Source organism: Zeus faber, assembly GCF_960531495.2.
Source record: "Zeus faber genome assembly, chromosome: 15".
Classification (NCBI taxonomy): Eukaryota; Metazoa; Chordata; class Actinopteri; order Zeiformes; family Zeidae; genus Zeus; species Zeus faber.
The window spans coordinates 8,684,209-8,700,486 of record NC_137194.1 but is presented as its reverse complement, the minus strand read 5'-3'; the positions used below and the strand labels follow the sequence as shown (position 1 = coordinate 8,700,486).

Sequence of the window (16,278 nt, the reverse complement as noted above, 5' to 3'; positions counted from 1 at the left end):
TCGGAGCGATTCCACCACTCAAAACATTTCATGGTCCCCCATGCGGGGGAAAAAAGAAGTCAATAACTTGTGATTTTGGATTCTGAATCGGATATGAAACGATCGAATGCTACACGGATACGCCTGTCTATTTACACGCCAAAGTCCGGAACTTCAACGCGTGTTGCATCGCGCCGGGAAAGGTGCGAAAATTAGCACGTCAACCCGGGTGTCCTGTTTTCATCAGAGCCAATCGGCGCTGCAGTCGATTAATACCCGTGTCTATTGCAGGGTCATTTCACCCTTGATTGAAACCCGGGTGTAAGCTTTACCACTAATGACCTTTGCCAGATGTTTGCGGAAGTTACCAGGATTTTGGTGCAGTGGGAAAGGGGTATGATATTACGTTAGAACTGAGACGCGGACACGGCGCTAGTGCCTGGTTGAAAGCGCTCCAAGCAGGAAGCGATGCTGCGTTCACGGGCTCGGAAAACTGTAATGTGTGTCGGAAGTGATGCGTTCATTGGAGCCTGGAAAACCGTCGGCTAACACCATGAGTATATTTCAGACCTTTTGTAACCATACATGTGCTTGCATCCCTGTACAGTTAACCAAGACTAAAAACTAAAACTAGGTGTGAAAAAAACATTTAAGTTAAAACTAGACTGATAAAAAAGAAAACTAACTCAAACGATATTGTGTACTTACAAAACTTACTGAAATAAAAGAAAAAATATTCCGGAAATGTCTTTAGTTTTAGTCGTCTTCTTCTTCTAGTCTTCTCCCGTCAATTTGGTTAATTTTCTCAACATACAGCCGTTGCAAAACAATAACAAGTTCTAGCTCTCCACCAGATTTGGTCTGAGCCATGCTCATTATTATTGCTGTCTGAGAGCTACTTTTAAATGGAAAGATTTTTCCCCCCCACATAATATGAAAGTGTATAATCAGAGCTTCAGAACAAGGTTTTGAAGTTGCGGTATCACACTTAACTACTTGATAACATTTCACTTGAAGGACCGTGCAGACGTAGAAACAAATAGTGCACAGATGTAGTACATCGTATGCGGTTTCGGAGTCAGTGTGTGTGTGTGTGTGTGAGAGAGTGAGAGTGAGAGTGAGAGTGAGAGAGAGAGAGAGAGAGAGAGAGAGAGAGAGAGAGAGAGAGAGAGAGAGAGAGAGAGAGAGAGAGAGAGAGAGAGAGAGAGAAATGGAGACTGCAGCAGAGGGTGACGGCAGAGAGAAAAAGAAAGGCAGAAAGTGAATCGATGAGAAGGAAATGGGACAGAGATAAAGAAAAGGGAGAAAAAGGAGGAAGAGAGAGCAGAGTGAGATAAGACAATCTGAACCGAGATTGGGCTTCATGGCGTGTAGAGAGAGAACTTGATGGAGGAAAAAGGGACTGCAGGTGGTATGGGCGATAGATCGTTAGGATATCGATAGTGTGATACGAGCCTAGACATCGTCTGGGATTTCGTTTGGGTGTCGTGATATAGTGCATTACAGCCAATTTATATAAAGATGTGGAGTTCATAGACTTCTAATAAACGTCTCATGGATAATGACTTTTTCTCAAATGTTTCCTGTGCGTAAATGTCTTATCAACGCACCAATAGTCACCCCCAAAATATTGACAAGTCAAATTACCGATATTGAGGTATTCGTAAAACAAAAAAAACAAAAACAAAAAAAAGGTGACATTTCAGTTTGTCAAAATTGGCCGGCCCTACGGTACAGAAACACCCGCAAGCACTGACCTCTCCATACGGATTGCCTCCGTCTTCCGCAGCTTCTCCTCCCAAGTCTCATTGAGCTCAGCGATGATCTTCTCGGATTCCTGAACACAAACCAGACAGTTGGAAACCAGGCAAAACCCGCCCCAATATGGTCTGAACTCGTAGCAGCAGAATTTGCTCCGTTGCTTTTTATTGTGAAAGAGGATTTCAGGGTGAGAGCATTAAAAGTTAAACTCCACTGCAAAGAGACATTGAAGTCGCCATTAGAAAGATAAACTGCTTAAGCCTCCCTTTGTGGCTGTTCAACACGATCTCTGCAAAAAACAGCCTCAGTAGTTATCATCTTGTTCAGGCTGCATCTATAGATAGTTCACCGGCACATTATAGCTTACAATAGCATATTACAACATGCCACATGCTACTAGCACCATCATGACATATTATTACTATGGACCATTTTATATAACACACACACACAGACTGGAAACCTGCCCATATTGGGCCGACAAGTTAACAAAGCTGCACAAGTGCTGCTCCCTGTCAACGTCTGTTTATAGGATGTGTCAACTTCTGCTGCTGTAAAACCAGAATTTATCTCATCTATATAATTGATCTTATCCGCAACTGATAACCCTGGGAAGCCATTTATGTGCATCCTCCCCCGGCCTCACTTCGGCAAAACAGTCTCATCAGAAGAACCACTTTTAGATCACTTTTTATTTTCTAATCTACCTACAAATAATAACGAATATGACACAGTGTCAATGCTTCAGTATTACAACTAATCAGTCATGAAGACCGTATCTATTTTGGTCCATTTTCCTCTCCATCTGCGTCGGCACCTGACGTCACAGGATGACGGAGAGACCGGGCACCCTGGTCACCATGGAAACTGCAGCTCCTAATAGCAGCTAGTTACCACTCTACGTGCTCCCACATCAACTGAGCTTGAGGCCGACGGCGAGCGTGAGAGAGATACAAACAACGCAGACTAGATCTAGACCGATGGCCAGAGAAAATTTCCAACAAAGATTGAAAGTAAGCGGCAGTTTTACAGATAATAGAGACAGTGCCCTATAGACAGTGCCCTACTTATTATCACAAGCTTTGAATCCACTCCACAGTCCATTCACAACGTGGTTTCAAGAGCTCTTTTCTGCCAGTATATAAGAGGCTGTGTATTATTTATTTTTACTTTGTATTTTTAGATGTTGTCATAGCGTATAGGCTTACTTTCTGTACTTACTTACCCCTCCCTTATCTTACCTTATCTTATCTTATCTTATCTTATCAGGGGCAGAAAGAGAGGTTTGGAAGTAACAGAACATTTTCTCTAACATACACCAGGTGGACAGTTTGGGTCTGTGGACAGATAGTCAGGGGACTCGAGAGCTCCCTTAACAGTAAACAGTAAAAATGAGTGATTGGGTGCAGACTGCAGAGCTACTGTATACCGCACCTTGAGCCTCTCGATGGCCTCCTCTCCGCCCGGGGTGGACATGATGCGCTCCTGGATGCTGGTGACGGACTGCAAGCCCACCTGACTGCAGAGTGAGCCAGATGACGGGGAGGCTGTCAGGGAGCCAATAGGGGCTGTGGAGAAATGGCCAGGGCGTTGGTTCTCTGAGGCTAGCAAGTATCTATGCTTACTGTTGTGAATGTCTTTCAGGTCTGAGCCAACAGCAAGAGGGAGTGAGAGAGGGAGATAGAAAACAGAGAAATTGGGGACGGGGAGGACAGGAGAAACCACACAAAATGGAGGAACCAAATATCAAGAGGGGAAGGAAAGAAAGAAAGGAGGAAATGGGGGAAAGGAGAGAGAGAGCAGGAAACACCAGTGTCAGACACGTTGGACAATAAGAGGGAACACATTGACAGCAGTTTTCACTTCAGGTAGGCGCTAGGAGGCTACGTGCTAACGTTCTTCTTATTGAACTTCCTGTGCAAATGCATTAGCACTTCGATTGGAATATATTAGCCAGTCTCCAGAGACCACAAATCAACTGGGCCTCTTCATGTTATCCCCCTTATGTGCTGCAGGCTATAAATACAACGATTCATTCGGGTGACAACTAACATGAATCACGCTCATTTCATTGAGCGGAAATCCAGAAAATAGTAACTTCACACATACTATTGAAACTGTTGATGACATAAAGCCCTGTGTGAAAACTGCTTCAATCATATCAGGTGTAGGACGGGAACAAGATGGCTACAAGAAGGCCTGAGGGGAGGACAGATAAGAGGGGTGGATATAGAGATGCATGCTGCCAAGGTTCAGGCTGCAGCTCAGTGTTCGATTTACAACAATCGCCCTCGCACACACACACACACACGCACGCACGCACGCACGCACGCACGCACGCACGCACGCACGCACGCACGCACACTTAAGGTCAGCCAGCCCATTAATAAAAAGGCCTTGAGGGTATCTGGGGTAACAATGAGTGTGCCCGCTCGGGCTCAAAGAGAACAAAACCAAATGAAAACAATAACCCTTTAGCCCCCACCAAAAAATATCTTTAAAATGAAAAGAGATTTTGAGTGATATGCGAGTTGCTGACATTTAGCAGATTAAAATGGCCAAAATGTAGACACTAGCAATTTAAGCTTTAACAAATGCAAGATGGTGTGCACGTTTATTTTTCATGCAGGTCAATGCAGGTATACGTGGATTCATTCAAATCACATTAGTGGTCGTGAGAGTAGGACAGGAGAGGGGAGGGGAAAGATTGGGATTTGGGGGGGAACCAAAACAGCACAAAAATTCACGCTGGCCACTAACACTAACTATTCATTCTACAGTAGCGACACATCTAATTAATACCAACTGTGGATACAAATACCTCTACTGGGGCCTACGAGTGATATTAAAATCATGCACCTTTCTGTTTGTAGATCTGAACCTCACTTTCAGAAATGAGTAGCTGCATTTTAAAGCCTTGATCGCTGTCACCTGCAGCGCACAGCGAGTGAGAGAACAATTAAACGAAACCGGAAGAAGACAACCAAGCTCAAATAAAGTGGGGAAAGAAATTATGTGAGTGGGTTGGGGAATGGGGAAGAAAGGCCGTTATCCTGAAGAAATTAGAGGTCAACGTGGTAAATGTTTTACTCGGGTAACTTCTAGCATTGTCTAATGTAAGCCTGGAAATCACCCCTTAAATCACATCACTTGGAAAAACAAAAAAGTCAGGAAAAAACAAACAAACAAAAAAAAAAAAAAACCCAACTCAGAGCGCAAGAGCGAAGCATGCCAGCCTACTGATGTGCTAAACCAGGTCAGATCAGCACTGCCTTACATTCTTTCTTCTTTTTCAAACAACATCACGCTTTAGCATCTTTGGAGTTAGCATGCAAAGCTGAGGGGCAGAGTGATAAGTTCTGGGGTGGAGGGGGGAAGGTCATAAGCAATGCTGCTATCAGTCCTTGCGTGAAGCGCAATATACGATGCATGGAGCCCACCACACATATACACACATTTGCTTCCATTTCCTGGGCAATCATCCCCCATAGGATCAACTGAAGGGGAAGCAGGAGAAGATGAGAAGGGTCAGAGGTCAGAATAAGGTTAAAGACACTTCCTACTGAGCAGAATCAGGATGAACAGACATTGCGGATGAGAAGAGGCATCATGGAGTGACTCGTGCGTTAGCGAGTAGAAAGGTTAATCGTTAGTTCAGGAGTTAAGGCCTTTTCGATAGGCACATCGTTTCTCAATTTGACGAGCGTCGCTGTATGCAGGTGATCAAGTGAGGCGCGCGATTAAGTCACAAAGTCGGCGATGATAAAGAGCAAGACAGAGCCATCAAATTGTTTGTGGAACTAACGGGTACATTATGACCTGGGATGTTCTCTAAAATTTGAGTTTTAGCCCGTTTCTAGTCAGCACAGATTTTACATTACCTCCCTGGCCATTACTTAACGTATATGCTGACTAGTGAACAGTCTAAAACATGGTATTTTTGTCGATATTTTAGTAAAAAGATCAACTTTATTGTTCCTTGTATGGAGGCCCAAGAAAGAAAAAAAAAAGCTGTATAGCAGAACTAAGATTATTTTGTTTCTTTGGAGTAGTAGCATGGACACAAAGTTTGACCGTTTGATTATAGAAAAAACAAAGAGCGACGGAATGGGGAGACGTTCCCAGCTTGTGGCACCGCAGCCCCGCCCGTACGTGGCCTCCAACAGCCAGGACTCACCGTCCAGAATGTCTCCCAGGCCCTGAGCGCGGAGCAGCTCCTTCAGCCGAGACACCTCGTCCTTCAGGTCCCGCACCAGCTTGTTGTTGGGATCCTCGTTGATCACGGCGTTGCACCTGATGTTCTTGGCCCGGTCCGCGTAGCTGTCGATGAGCGAACACACCAATGCACATGAGAAATAAAGAAAAGCAAAGGACTTTCAGCATAGCAACTCCTGTGTAAAGCATCTTTACCGCAGCGTGCTGAGAGTCTCGTCATAGTTGATGTCTGCAGGGCTGAGAGCAGCGACCATGGCTGTCCTGGAGTTTCCACCTGAATAGAAACCATGCAAAACATGTAAATAACTTATATATATTCTGACGACCCGTACAAAGGAGACAGTTTCCTCAAAAGAGAGGAATGTATAAAGAGAAGAATTCACTCCAAATTGAGACTGTAGACATCTCGCATGCAAATATACTAAATAAAACTGGTAATTGGGTCGGTCAATGTATATTTTAAGCCTAATTTTAATTATTTATTATTTTAACTGTTTAAATGTATTGCTCTTTTAATGCAATTTTGTTCACCCTTTATTTGCATTTTTTTTTTTTTTTATCTTTTTTTAATTGATTTTATCCTTTTAATGCATTGGTTTGCAAGTTGCATGTTGTGCATGAAAGATGCTATAAAAACAAAGATTATTATCACCATTACCAACTATTTATAATCTCTCTCTTAAGGTGAAGATACATGTGTGTCCTCTATATTCTGCCAATCCGATCTTTCAGTCAAATTCAAGGATGCAGCTGCTCTTCATTTTTTGCTGAACAGTTCTCACACATGCACGCCACCATTCCCATCCGATAAATGATTCCCTGTGACAAAGATCTTCGCACCGAGGTTTTCCCTGAGCAGCCACGTCAGAACAGAATCTCTGTACGGGATGAAGTCCGTCTTCTTCTTCTTCTTGCTCTGTGGTAAAGAGAAGGCTAACGTTAGCTGGGCTGGCCGAGAAGAGACGGCGACTCATCCAACACTCTGTGTTGGCTTTGAAAGGAAATTGGGAATGGGGGGAAAAAAACAACAACAATCAGACAGAGTCAAAAGTCAAATGATTAAGACACTTAATGTGATGAAGAGGAGATGAAGTAAACCGTTCTGAGGCCTAATTTTGTTAGCTTTGGCTCCTGTCCGTTTCACTTTCACCCCAAGGCACCGTAAAAGTTCAAATGGAAGAGTTTTAAAGCGATTTTCCTTCAAAAACAGCTCAGAGACAATACAAAACAAAAGCACGATGGAAAATGGGATGCCACACACTTCTCTAGATGGATTCAGAGGTTAGTGGTTGAGGATTTACCTTGCTGGTACCGTTATCCTGTGTGGGCAAGCATTATTGGGACAAGAGAAAAAGAGAAGACAGGCGTACAATGTGAAAGCATGCCGTGTTTAAAACAATAGCTCCCTGACAAAATATGGAGGATTGTCAGGAAGGGCAGGAGAGGGAACACCGAGCAGCGGAGTAGAAAACCACAAAAAGAGGTAAACAGACACTCACCACCTCAGCCAAGGCGGAGATAACCTTTCCTAACGTGGTGAGGGATTTGTTGATGTTCGCACCCTCCTGCGAAACACACAAATAAAAAAATATATATTAAAAATCAGAAGAGATAAATTTGAATAATCCTTGTGAATGATTTTACATTTAACATTGACATTTTTTGTGCATCAGTGACAAACGGCGCTTGTACCTTTAGCCTGGTGCCTGTGGCTCCTGTAGAATCAGCTCGTTCACTGCCGGCCAAATCTACCAGACTGATTTTACTGACCTGAAAGTAGAAGAAATGTTTTTAGTTAAATACACCCACCAAACAAACTTGTGTCAAACCCTTTATGGAAATATATGACCCACGGCGTACTTTAGGGTCACATGTTTTTTCCCCCACATAATATCAAAGTGTAGAATCACAGTTTCAAAACAAGGTATCCCTTTGTGGGGATCAAGCAAATATTTTGAAAGCTATGACTTATTGAAGATTAAGGTTATGAAAACAGAAGTTCTGAGAAATCAGGCTTTAAAATTTAGAAAGGATTTCCAGAATTTTGCAGCAGAAAATACACTTTTAGAAACTAATGAGTGCTTTAAATGGTTACATGTGGATAGTGATGTACTCCTTCAATGAGATAATGTTGAATGTGTTTTTCTGAAATAATATTTATATCAGTAATTTATAAATTAATATTGAGTTTTAAAGAAAGGTTTAAGTTAATTTATTTTAATTCTAAGTTCATGCTCATTATACTAGCATGACGCGTCTATTATTCTGTAACCTCTAAACATTCCCATTACTTGCCTGTATTGTTTTATAACAATGATAGTTTTAAGAAAGTCTTCTGTTTCAGATCACACACATGATAATGCTCCAGCAATTCCCAGAATGCAAATGGCATGATCCTCCCAGCCATTTGTGTTCTGGGAATTGTTTTCTGGGAGCACCCCGCTCCGCCGCCTCCTGCTGCCAGTTCTGCAATATGTTGAGAGCTTCTGCCACCCTCTTCTTGTAATCCATAACAACACGGAGATTATGTTTTCACAGGGAATTTAAATTTCTTGCTCCTGGTGTTTATTTGTTGTTCTTTAAACATTGTTTACGGAAGCGATGTCAGCTCTTCCTCTTCGTGTCCTCTGTGGCGGCGTCAGCGCAACAGGTGTAGTCATTCACAAGTAGATACAATTTAAAACCTTATTTTACCAAAACAGTTTCACATTTTAACCTAACATCACACGGATTATCGAAGGATGATTTTGATCCCATGTTTGCATCAAAGGGAACCGTAAGATCGCCATTTGTTCCACAATTTCAGTTCAATAAGAATTAGCGAGTAAAACCGTTTTCAGACAAAAATTTGCAGGTTGGCCTGGGTTTTTTTTTAACGCTAAAAATAGCCGCTTGACACGTTTCCCATTGCCAGGAGAAATGCAATTTTTTTCTGGTGCGTCACAAACACGTCGCAAAAGGGGCGTGTCATGGTTCCAGTCTGATTGGGAATAAAACAGTAGATGACACAGCAACTTAAACTTGAAAAAAAGTATTTTGAGCCGTTCAAAAGAATCTGATTGTTCATGAACGACCCAACAATACAGCAGAAGCAGCATGGAGCACCGGGACCAGCATGGAGCACCAGCAGCACAGATAATCCATGCTGCTGGTGGTCCCCCATGCGGAATAAAGTCAATAACTTCTGATTTTGGATTCTAAATGGGATATGAAATGATTGAATGATACACTGATAGTAATGTCTATGTACTGTATGTGCCAGTGTCCGGAACTTCAACACATTTCACATCACGCGGGTAAAGAGGCCAAAATTAGTGGGTCGAACCGATGTCTGTTCACATCAGAGCTGATTGGAGGTGGAGCCGATTAAAACCTGGGACCGAGACCCGGGTTTTTCCTTTCCCACTGGTAAAAAATGCCGAGTGTTAGCGGGTGTTACCGGGTTTTTGGTGCAGTGGGAAATGGGTATAACTCAACTAATGCTGATGGAGCACGTAGTCTCGATTTAATATTTATCTAATGTTGAGAAATCAAATTACATTTTTAAAATAAGTTGAGCGATAGCAAACAACTTGAGGAATATAAATCTGCTATCATTTAATTTTTGACCTAGAATGGAATTTCTGATGTTTTTCACACACAACCAACAGTATAGCGCTGCGAAATGCGCTGGGTTAGAATGTGGTGGGTCACATGTGAAGAACATAAACAACAAGGAGAAAGGCAAAAAATCTATGATTCTTAACAGCACAGCACAGCATAATAGTTCATAGTTTCAAAGTTTTCAAGTTTAAATGCTTAGATTTTGTATGTGCTTTTTGCCCTATAAATTATGGGAATTTGCCAAAAATTGTAAATCAAAGGGATTTTTTTTTTTAACTAATACGAGAAAAGAAAGAGTCATGTAATCACTTCCCATGATAATAATAAGTAGTGATTAATAATAATAATAATAATAATAATAATAATAATAATAATAATCTAGTACCCATCTTTTTTTAATCTTCAAAAACACAAACAACCATGGGCTCAAAGTCACAGAAAAAGAAAATACAGAGCTTTTGCTTGGGTTCCAGTTAGTCTATAAAATAACTTTCATTGTAACCTACAGTAAGGGGCAACAAGTTAAAGAAGTCTGTTGATTTGGCCATTTAGTGCGGAAGCTCTCGCAAATATTGCTGCGATTGGTTGAATTTTCATATTTTTTTCGGATTTCCTGGAGAGACTGACCAATAAGCAAACCAATTCTAAGTACATATTTAGAAACACCAGGCGCCTAGAATTGCAAAAAGATTTCCAAATATTTGGAGACTATTGTCCAGTGAGATGCAGCTTGACGGTAAAATCTGATAGAGTGGGTCCATACAATAGGCATTGTGTTTTCAATAACACTACAGCCTTTGTATTTCTACAATCAGAGGAAATGTGGGACATAAAGTCCAAAACAGCACCCGTCACCACCAACCAAGAAGGGCCAGACAAGACATCTAAACCGGATTACCTTTATAATGCAACTATTATGTTCCGATACTGTCGTTTCGATCAGGTTTGTCTTAATGAGATTAAATTAAGACTTAAATTTGTCATTAGCAGACAAATATCAGAGTCTTGTTATGAGAGAAAGATAAAGACAACATTTAACTGTATCACAATATTACAATAATTAAAATCCCAGACGATATCTTGTCTCATATTAAAAAAAATTATAATAAAATCAATATTACACCCATGTAGGAGCTTTAAGAACAAACAGGAAGCCCTTCTGACCTTTTCTGTGGAGAGGTCTGTCTCGTTGTCGTGTTTCTTCTGCGTGAAGACAATGGTGAAAACAGCGTGCGACCTGCTGCTGGTCTCATTCATGTTGGTGGCGGCCACAGTCCTGCAGGGCAGCACACGTGGCCGGGTTAAGACACTCAAATACTGCATCCGGAATGGCAAAGTAGCATGCTATTTAGTACACCGAATTAGTGTGTGATAGATTTTGTCAGAAAACTATAGTGGGCATCAAATAGTGCCAAATCACACATCTGGTGAGACATTGTGGTATGCACTGCACACTACACTGAGGAGTGTATCCCACAGTGCATTGAAGGGCATGACACCAGTAAAAACATTTTGGCAGTTTCATCATCATGTATTCACATACTAAATGACACTGGATGATAGTAAAAACATATAGTATGTAGTACAAAGAACATAATTTATTGTTTTGCGTTAAACACCATTGTGAGAATAAAATAATGTCCATATCAATCAATGCACTGCTTTACGCCTATTAGACTGAATCACGTTTTAGGGAATTATTTTGTACTGCGGAGGTGGAGAATGCTGTAAAGACACCAAACATAAATACACCAGGCGTATTTGAGAGGGAGAGCCACAGGGGAGATATGGGGTTTACACAGCACGTTCTAGAAATAAGCCTTCTGAGTCAGCACACGGAGATTAAGGCAGGGTTCATTCCTCCCTGCAGGACTCTTATGACAAGTGTGTGTACCCATAGGAACACACGCACGCACATTAAAATACACACAGAAGTGTGTGTAAAAGCAGCCAAAAGACAAGGGCAAATACTCCCTCGAGGATGTTACATGGCATTTTTTAAATAAAATCCTTGACAAACCCTTGCATATATGAAGGACATATATTGAGACCATTCCGCTCCATCTTGCCCATCACTAATAATCCAGATGCTGGGCTCACCTGGCCTTGTTTCCTGCGTCCATCAGGTCAGCGATGTCCGTGTAGGACGTGACCGCCAGTTTGGACAGGTCCTCCACGTAGGGTCCCAGTAGGGGGTGCTCTCGCACCCGCAGGTTCCCCTTGTTCTTGGGGTTGAGCAAGTCCCGCACTCTCTCACAGTAGATCTCCATATAGCTGACCTAGAAACCAGCGCACAAAGGATAACCCACTATTCAGGTGCCCTCCGGGAACCTGGCTAAGAGTCATGGTATTCGTTTCAAAACCTATTCACCCTAACCCTAACATTGTTGAGGCTTGGCTTGAATTGTCTACAAATAATTGCGATTGGGATTAATCAATTGTGTTTTTTCATCATTTTATGGTACTACCATAGTATAAGCCAATAGTGTCATAATGCACTTTATTATAAGCACCTTATGGAAGAGCCATTTGTTGACATTGAACATAACAGTTTACCCGACTCATGGAAATGCACATAATTTGCTTTTAAAATGTCTTACATTGGCTTGAAATTCCCCTGACATTTAGATAAAAACATACAACTATGGAGTCGGACGTTTCTGCAAAATGATTGCAATCGGGTTAGATAATTGCGATCGGGTGATTATGTAATAATTGTGAGAGCTCTAGAAAAAGTACTACAGCGCACTACCAACAAAGCCCCAGAACTGTGAATCTCTAGTCAATGCGAGATCGATTTTTCACCAATACTATGATAGGCCGTGGCTGAGAGAGGGAGGACGTGGGCAGGTGGAAGGAGACGAAAGGATGGTTTACAGACGCCTTAGCAGTCAAATACTCACCTCCACCGAGTAGGAGAGATCCTCTTTGTTGTTGTCCGCATTGATTTTCTCAAAGAGATCCTCGCAAAGCTAGAAGGCGGAAACAGAGAACGTTTTTTACTGCCAATTAGGATGGAGATATAATGGAGAGAAAGTAGAAGGGGGGGGATCAATGGGGAAACGAGATATGAAAAACACATTTTATTTTTGCAATTCTGACTACAGTACTCACATAATCCTAAAAACACCTGAATGTCCCTCCGGGGATTAATATAGTGTTATCTTGTGTTATCATATCACGCACTGTCTCACAATATCCAGTTAAATGAAACGTGCTTCATTCTTCTGCACTCTGTGGCATGTAAGGCCATTATGGTATACGCAAAATAAAAATGAAAACAATTAAATGGAAAGAAAATTCCCAAAACCAAAGACAAAATAAACAAAGCAAATACACAACAAAACTATACAAATAAATACTCATCACTCAGGAGTCACTGTGAGCTTGCATGTACCACAGTAGGTTCACCAAGCCTGAGGAACGTACCATGGGGATGATTCCTTCCTGGCCCTCTTCCTGTTTGCCCATCATGGTGTACGACTTGCCAGATCCCGTCTGGCCGTACGCGAAGATGCAGACGTTGTAGCCCTCAAAGGCATGCTGGAGCATTTCCTTGCCAATGTCATTGTACACACGGTTCTGTGATGCAAAGCAGGGGTCTTCTGGCTGCAGGACAGACACAAAAATTATTTGCAAGGTATCAGATAAAAATCTGCCGCTGTGCTCTCATGCAGACAAAGCAATACTGTGACAAATACTGCAGGAAAGCGGAAGCTCACCGTAGTGTGTGACCAGTAGGAATAATCAAAGCTGAAGGACTTTGCTGGTTCCTTTGGGGCTTTGGGGTTGAGAATAACTGTCAAGGAAAAATCAAAACACATTAGTTATACAGCCAAAGACACAACGGTCTTTACTGCCAGTTCTCCTCCCACTCCCTTGTAGTTTTAGTTTGAGCTTTGTTTGTTGTGTATTTTGTGCGATGTAGAACAAGGGTTTTTCCAATATATATTTGTTATAAATTAAAAATTAAGATTACAATGTTTGTCAAGCACAGACTCACAGCAAAAATAATAATAATAAATAAAACTGTAATGGGAATGTTATCATTGTTAACAATGACTCCCAAATAAATTAGAGTTAGCATTTTTAGAATGTTCCTAATGTTTGTCTGATAAGAAAATGACTGATTCATATGAAACTGCATAACTAGTCAAACACAGAACATTGCTGGTGATAATGTACTGGCAGAGATTCTCTCTCAATCTGCTCAATTTCAATATGAAGTGCTGCAGAACTCTGAATTTCACAGAAGAAAAACATTTTTTTCATAATTTTTGTAATCGAGTGTTTCCCCACACATAGACTTGGGCGGGCCGTCCAGGTATATTAACAGCCGTCAAAGTATATACGGCGACCCATTTTAGCATTTTTTATTTTTTTAATCCGTCCAAGAGAAGAACGGCATCCGTACCCGTTCTCTGGTTTTACGCTAGTAGACACGGACACGGCTCTAGGCTTCAGGTGGATTAGGAAGCGCTCCAAGGTCGTATCGGGTTGAGAGACAGCAGGATGTGATGACGGGAAACGTCCGAAGTGATGCTGCGTTCACTGGAACTCGGAAAACCGCAATTCGTGTCGACACTGGGTAGTCACTGCCAGCACCTCGCCAGCCCCCCTCCCCCCGCTGGCTACCACCACAGGTGGAACTGAAATCTGGTAAAATGTTAAATTCTAAAATTCAACTGCAACACTGCAAAATCAAAAATGCAAATAGATTGTGATACATGGATAATTGGCAGCTAGGTATTACTGTAATATGAAATCCATAGGTCCCTGTCAAATCTAATCCCTACCCAGAACAATGCAACATTTACCAAACGCAGCACTTGCGTACTACTAAGGTGGTACAAGAGAGTAATACATTGAGTCCATATTGACAATTAATTCTTTAATATTATTATAAAACCCAGAATCACGATTGTGGCGCCGCCCTTGCGGCCGCCTGTGCAAGCGCCTCGTGTCAATTACGCACATTTTAGTATTTTTAGAGCTTATAGAGCTTATAGTGCGTAATCACCGAGTGTCATGGCATTTCCCTGCATATACAGTATGTATATGTATGTGACAAATAATCTCTTGAACTTGATATTGTGGTTGATAATATGACTTCATATTTTGGTGTGGAAACACATTCCATCCTGAATACATGAACATCTATTTGCTGAAAGCATCACTTTGTGACAAAACCCTTTTAGCAAAAACTGTATGACCTGTAGTGGAGTAAAGAGTAGGATATTAACTTTGATGTGTAGTGGGATAAGAGTAAAGTCCGCTAAAAGTGAATAACCGTATTGACCCAAATATAAGATGACCCCCCCCCCTTTTTTCAAGACTAATTTTATCTGAAAATGATGACAAGGCAGTCGTACAGAGTGTGCAAGGTAGATGAACGGAATGCGGAACCAAATTTCACAAGTGCGAGTTCCACCCGGAAACCAGCAACATGCTAAGCTTAGCTCAAGCTGATTGGCTTCTGACTGAATCAGTCAGACTACGGCGGGTGCAAATGAGTGGGACAGACAGGAGCTAGAAGACCTGCCTGCTTCTTTTAAATCAACCTCGTGGGAACATTTCGGGTTCCCAGTGAACTATGACAGCAATGGAGAAGGAAAGGTGGATTGGACGGTGCGTCTGCGTTGCTCGACAGTTGTAGGGTACTCTATGTGTGCGGAAAGTAATTTAAACACTCCTAATGCAAAAGTTTTATTTATTTGAATTATTATTGTACATTATATTGATTAAAAGTCTAGATCCTGAATATATGACGACCCCACTTTTTCCAGACGTATTTTCATGAAGAAAAAACCAACTGTCTCATATTCTGGTCAATACGGTACGCAAATGAATGACCTAAATAACACTAAAACAGTATATAACTTAAGTAAAACTACTCAGTTACTCTCCACCAATGAATTGTATTGCAACCCCTCAGAAATTAAACTGCTGATGTATGTTAACTAAACATCGTGACACGGATCAAGTTGCGTTGATAAAATGTAGAGATAAAACATATAGTCCACGCTTGAAAGCCTGCAACCAGCTGTTAGCACATGGAATGATGATGACACAACATTTCTTCTCTACCTAGACCTTCCCAACGGACACACAGACATTTCTTAATGAACAAGAATCTGAAGCCATGCCTGGCATGTCGTTCCTTTCAACCATGCTTGCTGGTCCCATTGGTACAGATGTCCAAGCTTTCCACACTAACAGAAGGCTAAGCCCTTGCGGTGAATGTGAGGGGGTGGGGGGCAACCATAAGAATGTATTGTAGGATATTTCTAGATATTAGTGCCCCAGTTGTTGTTCATGCCCCCACCCCCACCCGCACCCTACTGAACAAACTGTGCTGGAGTTGGCTGGGCTGCCTTGTGTCTGGGCCAGACAATTGGCTGAAGCTATTCAAGCAAACACAGCTCCACCATCAGAGCAGAGGGATGGGGGTGGGAGGAACGCAAAAGGACATAGGAGAGGGGAGGGCAAGTGGAAAAGAGGAGACGGACTGGCAAAAGTAACGGGTGAACTCGGGGCCTAGCAACGGCATAAACAGACCAGCAACAGAAACCAAAGGCAGACGAGGGGGAAAAACCCATCGCTCAACGCTCAAGGCGCAGCAATAACAACACCATGGGGGCATTTGGAGTCTTTTCATTCACTTGAAGCTAATCACCAACCTGATCCACAAAGCAGTGAGTAGCTCTTGCACATGCAAAT

The 16,278-nt window shown here is 42.0% G+C and overlaps 1 protein-coding gene across 2 annotated transcripts in view; it reads right to left on the bottom strand.

Annotated features, from left to right (window-relative positions):
• kif1b (kinesin family member 1B) overlaps positions 1-16,278 on the bottom strand; it is a 69,146-nt gene that overhangs the window by 35,945 nt on the left and 16,923 nt on the right. Inside the window, exons 3-16 of one of the 2 annotated variants that reach the window (XM_080014898.1) lie at positions 13,281-13,357; positions 12,988-13,167; positions 12,462-12,530; positions 11,659-11,837; positions 10,723-10,834; positions 7,648-7,725; positions 7,455-7,520; positions 7,257-7,274; positions 6,796-6,871; positions 6,151-6,229; positions 5,918-6,060; positions 5,196-5,237; positions 3,175-3,386; positions 1,737-1,816 (exon numbers count right to left, since the gene is read on the bottom strand). In XM_080014898.1, coding sequence (XP_079871024.1) covers positions 1,737-1,816; positions 3,175-3,386; positions 5,196-5,237; positions 5,918-6,060; positions 6,151-6,229; positions 6,796-6,871; positions 7,257-7,274; positions 7,455-7,520; positions 7,648-7,725; positions 10,723-10,834; positions 11,659-11,837; positions 12,462-12,530; positions 12,988-13,167; positions 13,281-13,357 — 1,411 coding nt within the window. The remainder of the gene's footprint in view (positions 1-1,736; positions 1,817-3,174; positions 3,387-5,195; positions 5,238-5,917; positions 6,061-6,150; positions 6,230-6,795; positions 6,872-7,256; positions 7,275-7,454; positions 7,521-7,647; positions 7,726-10,722; positions 10,835-11,658; positions 11,838-12,461; positions 12,531-12,987; positions 13,168-13,280; positions 13,358-16,278) is intronic. The other variant, XM_080014899.1, reaches the window with a different exon arrangement.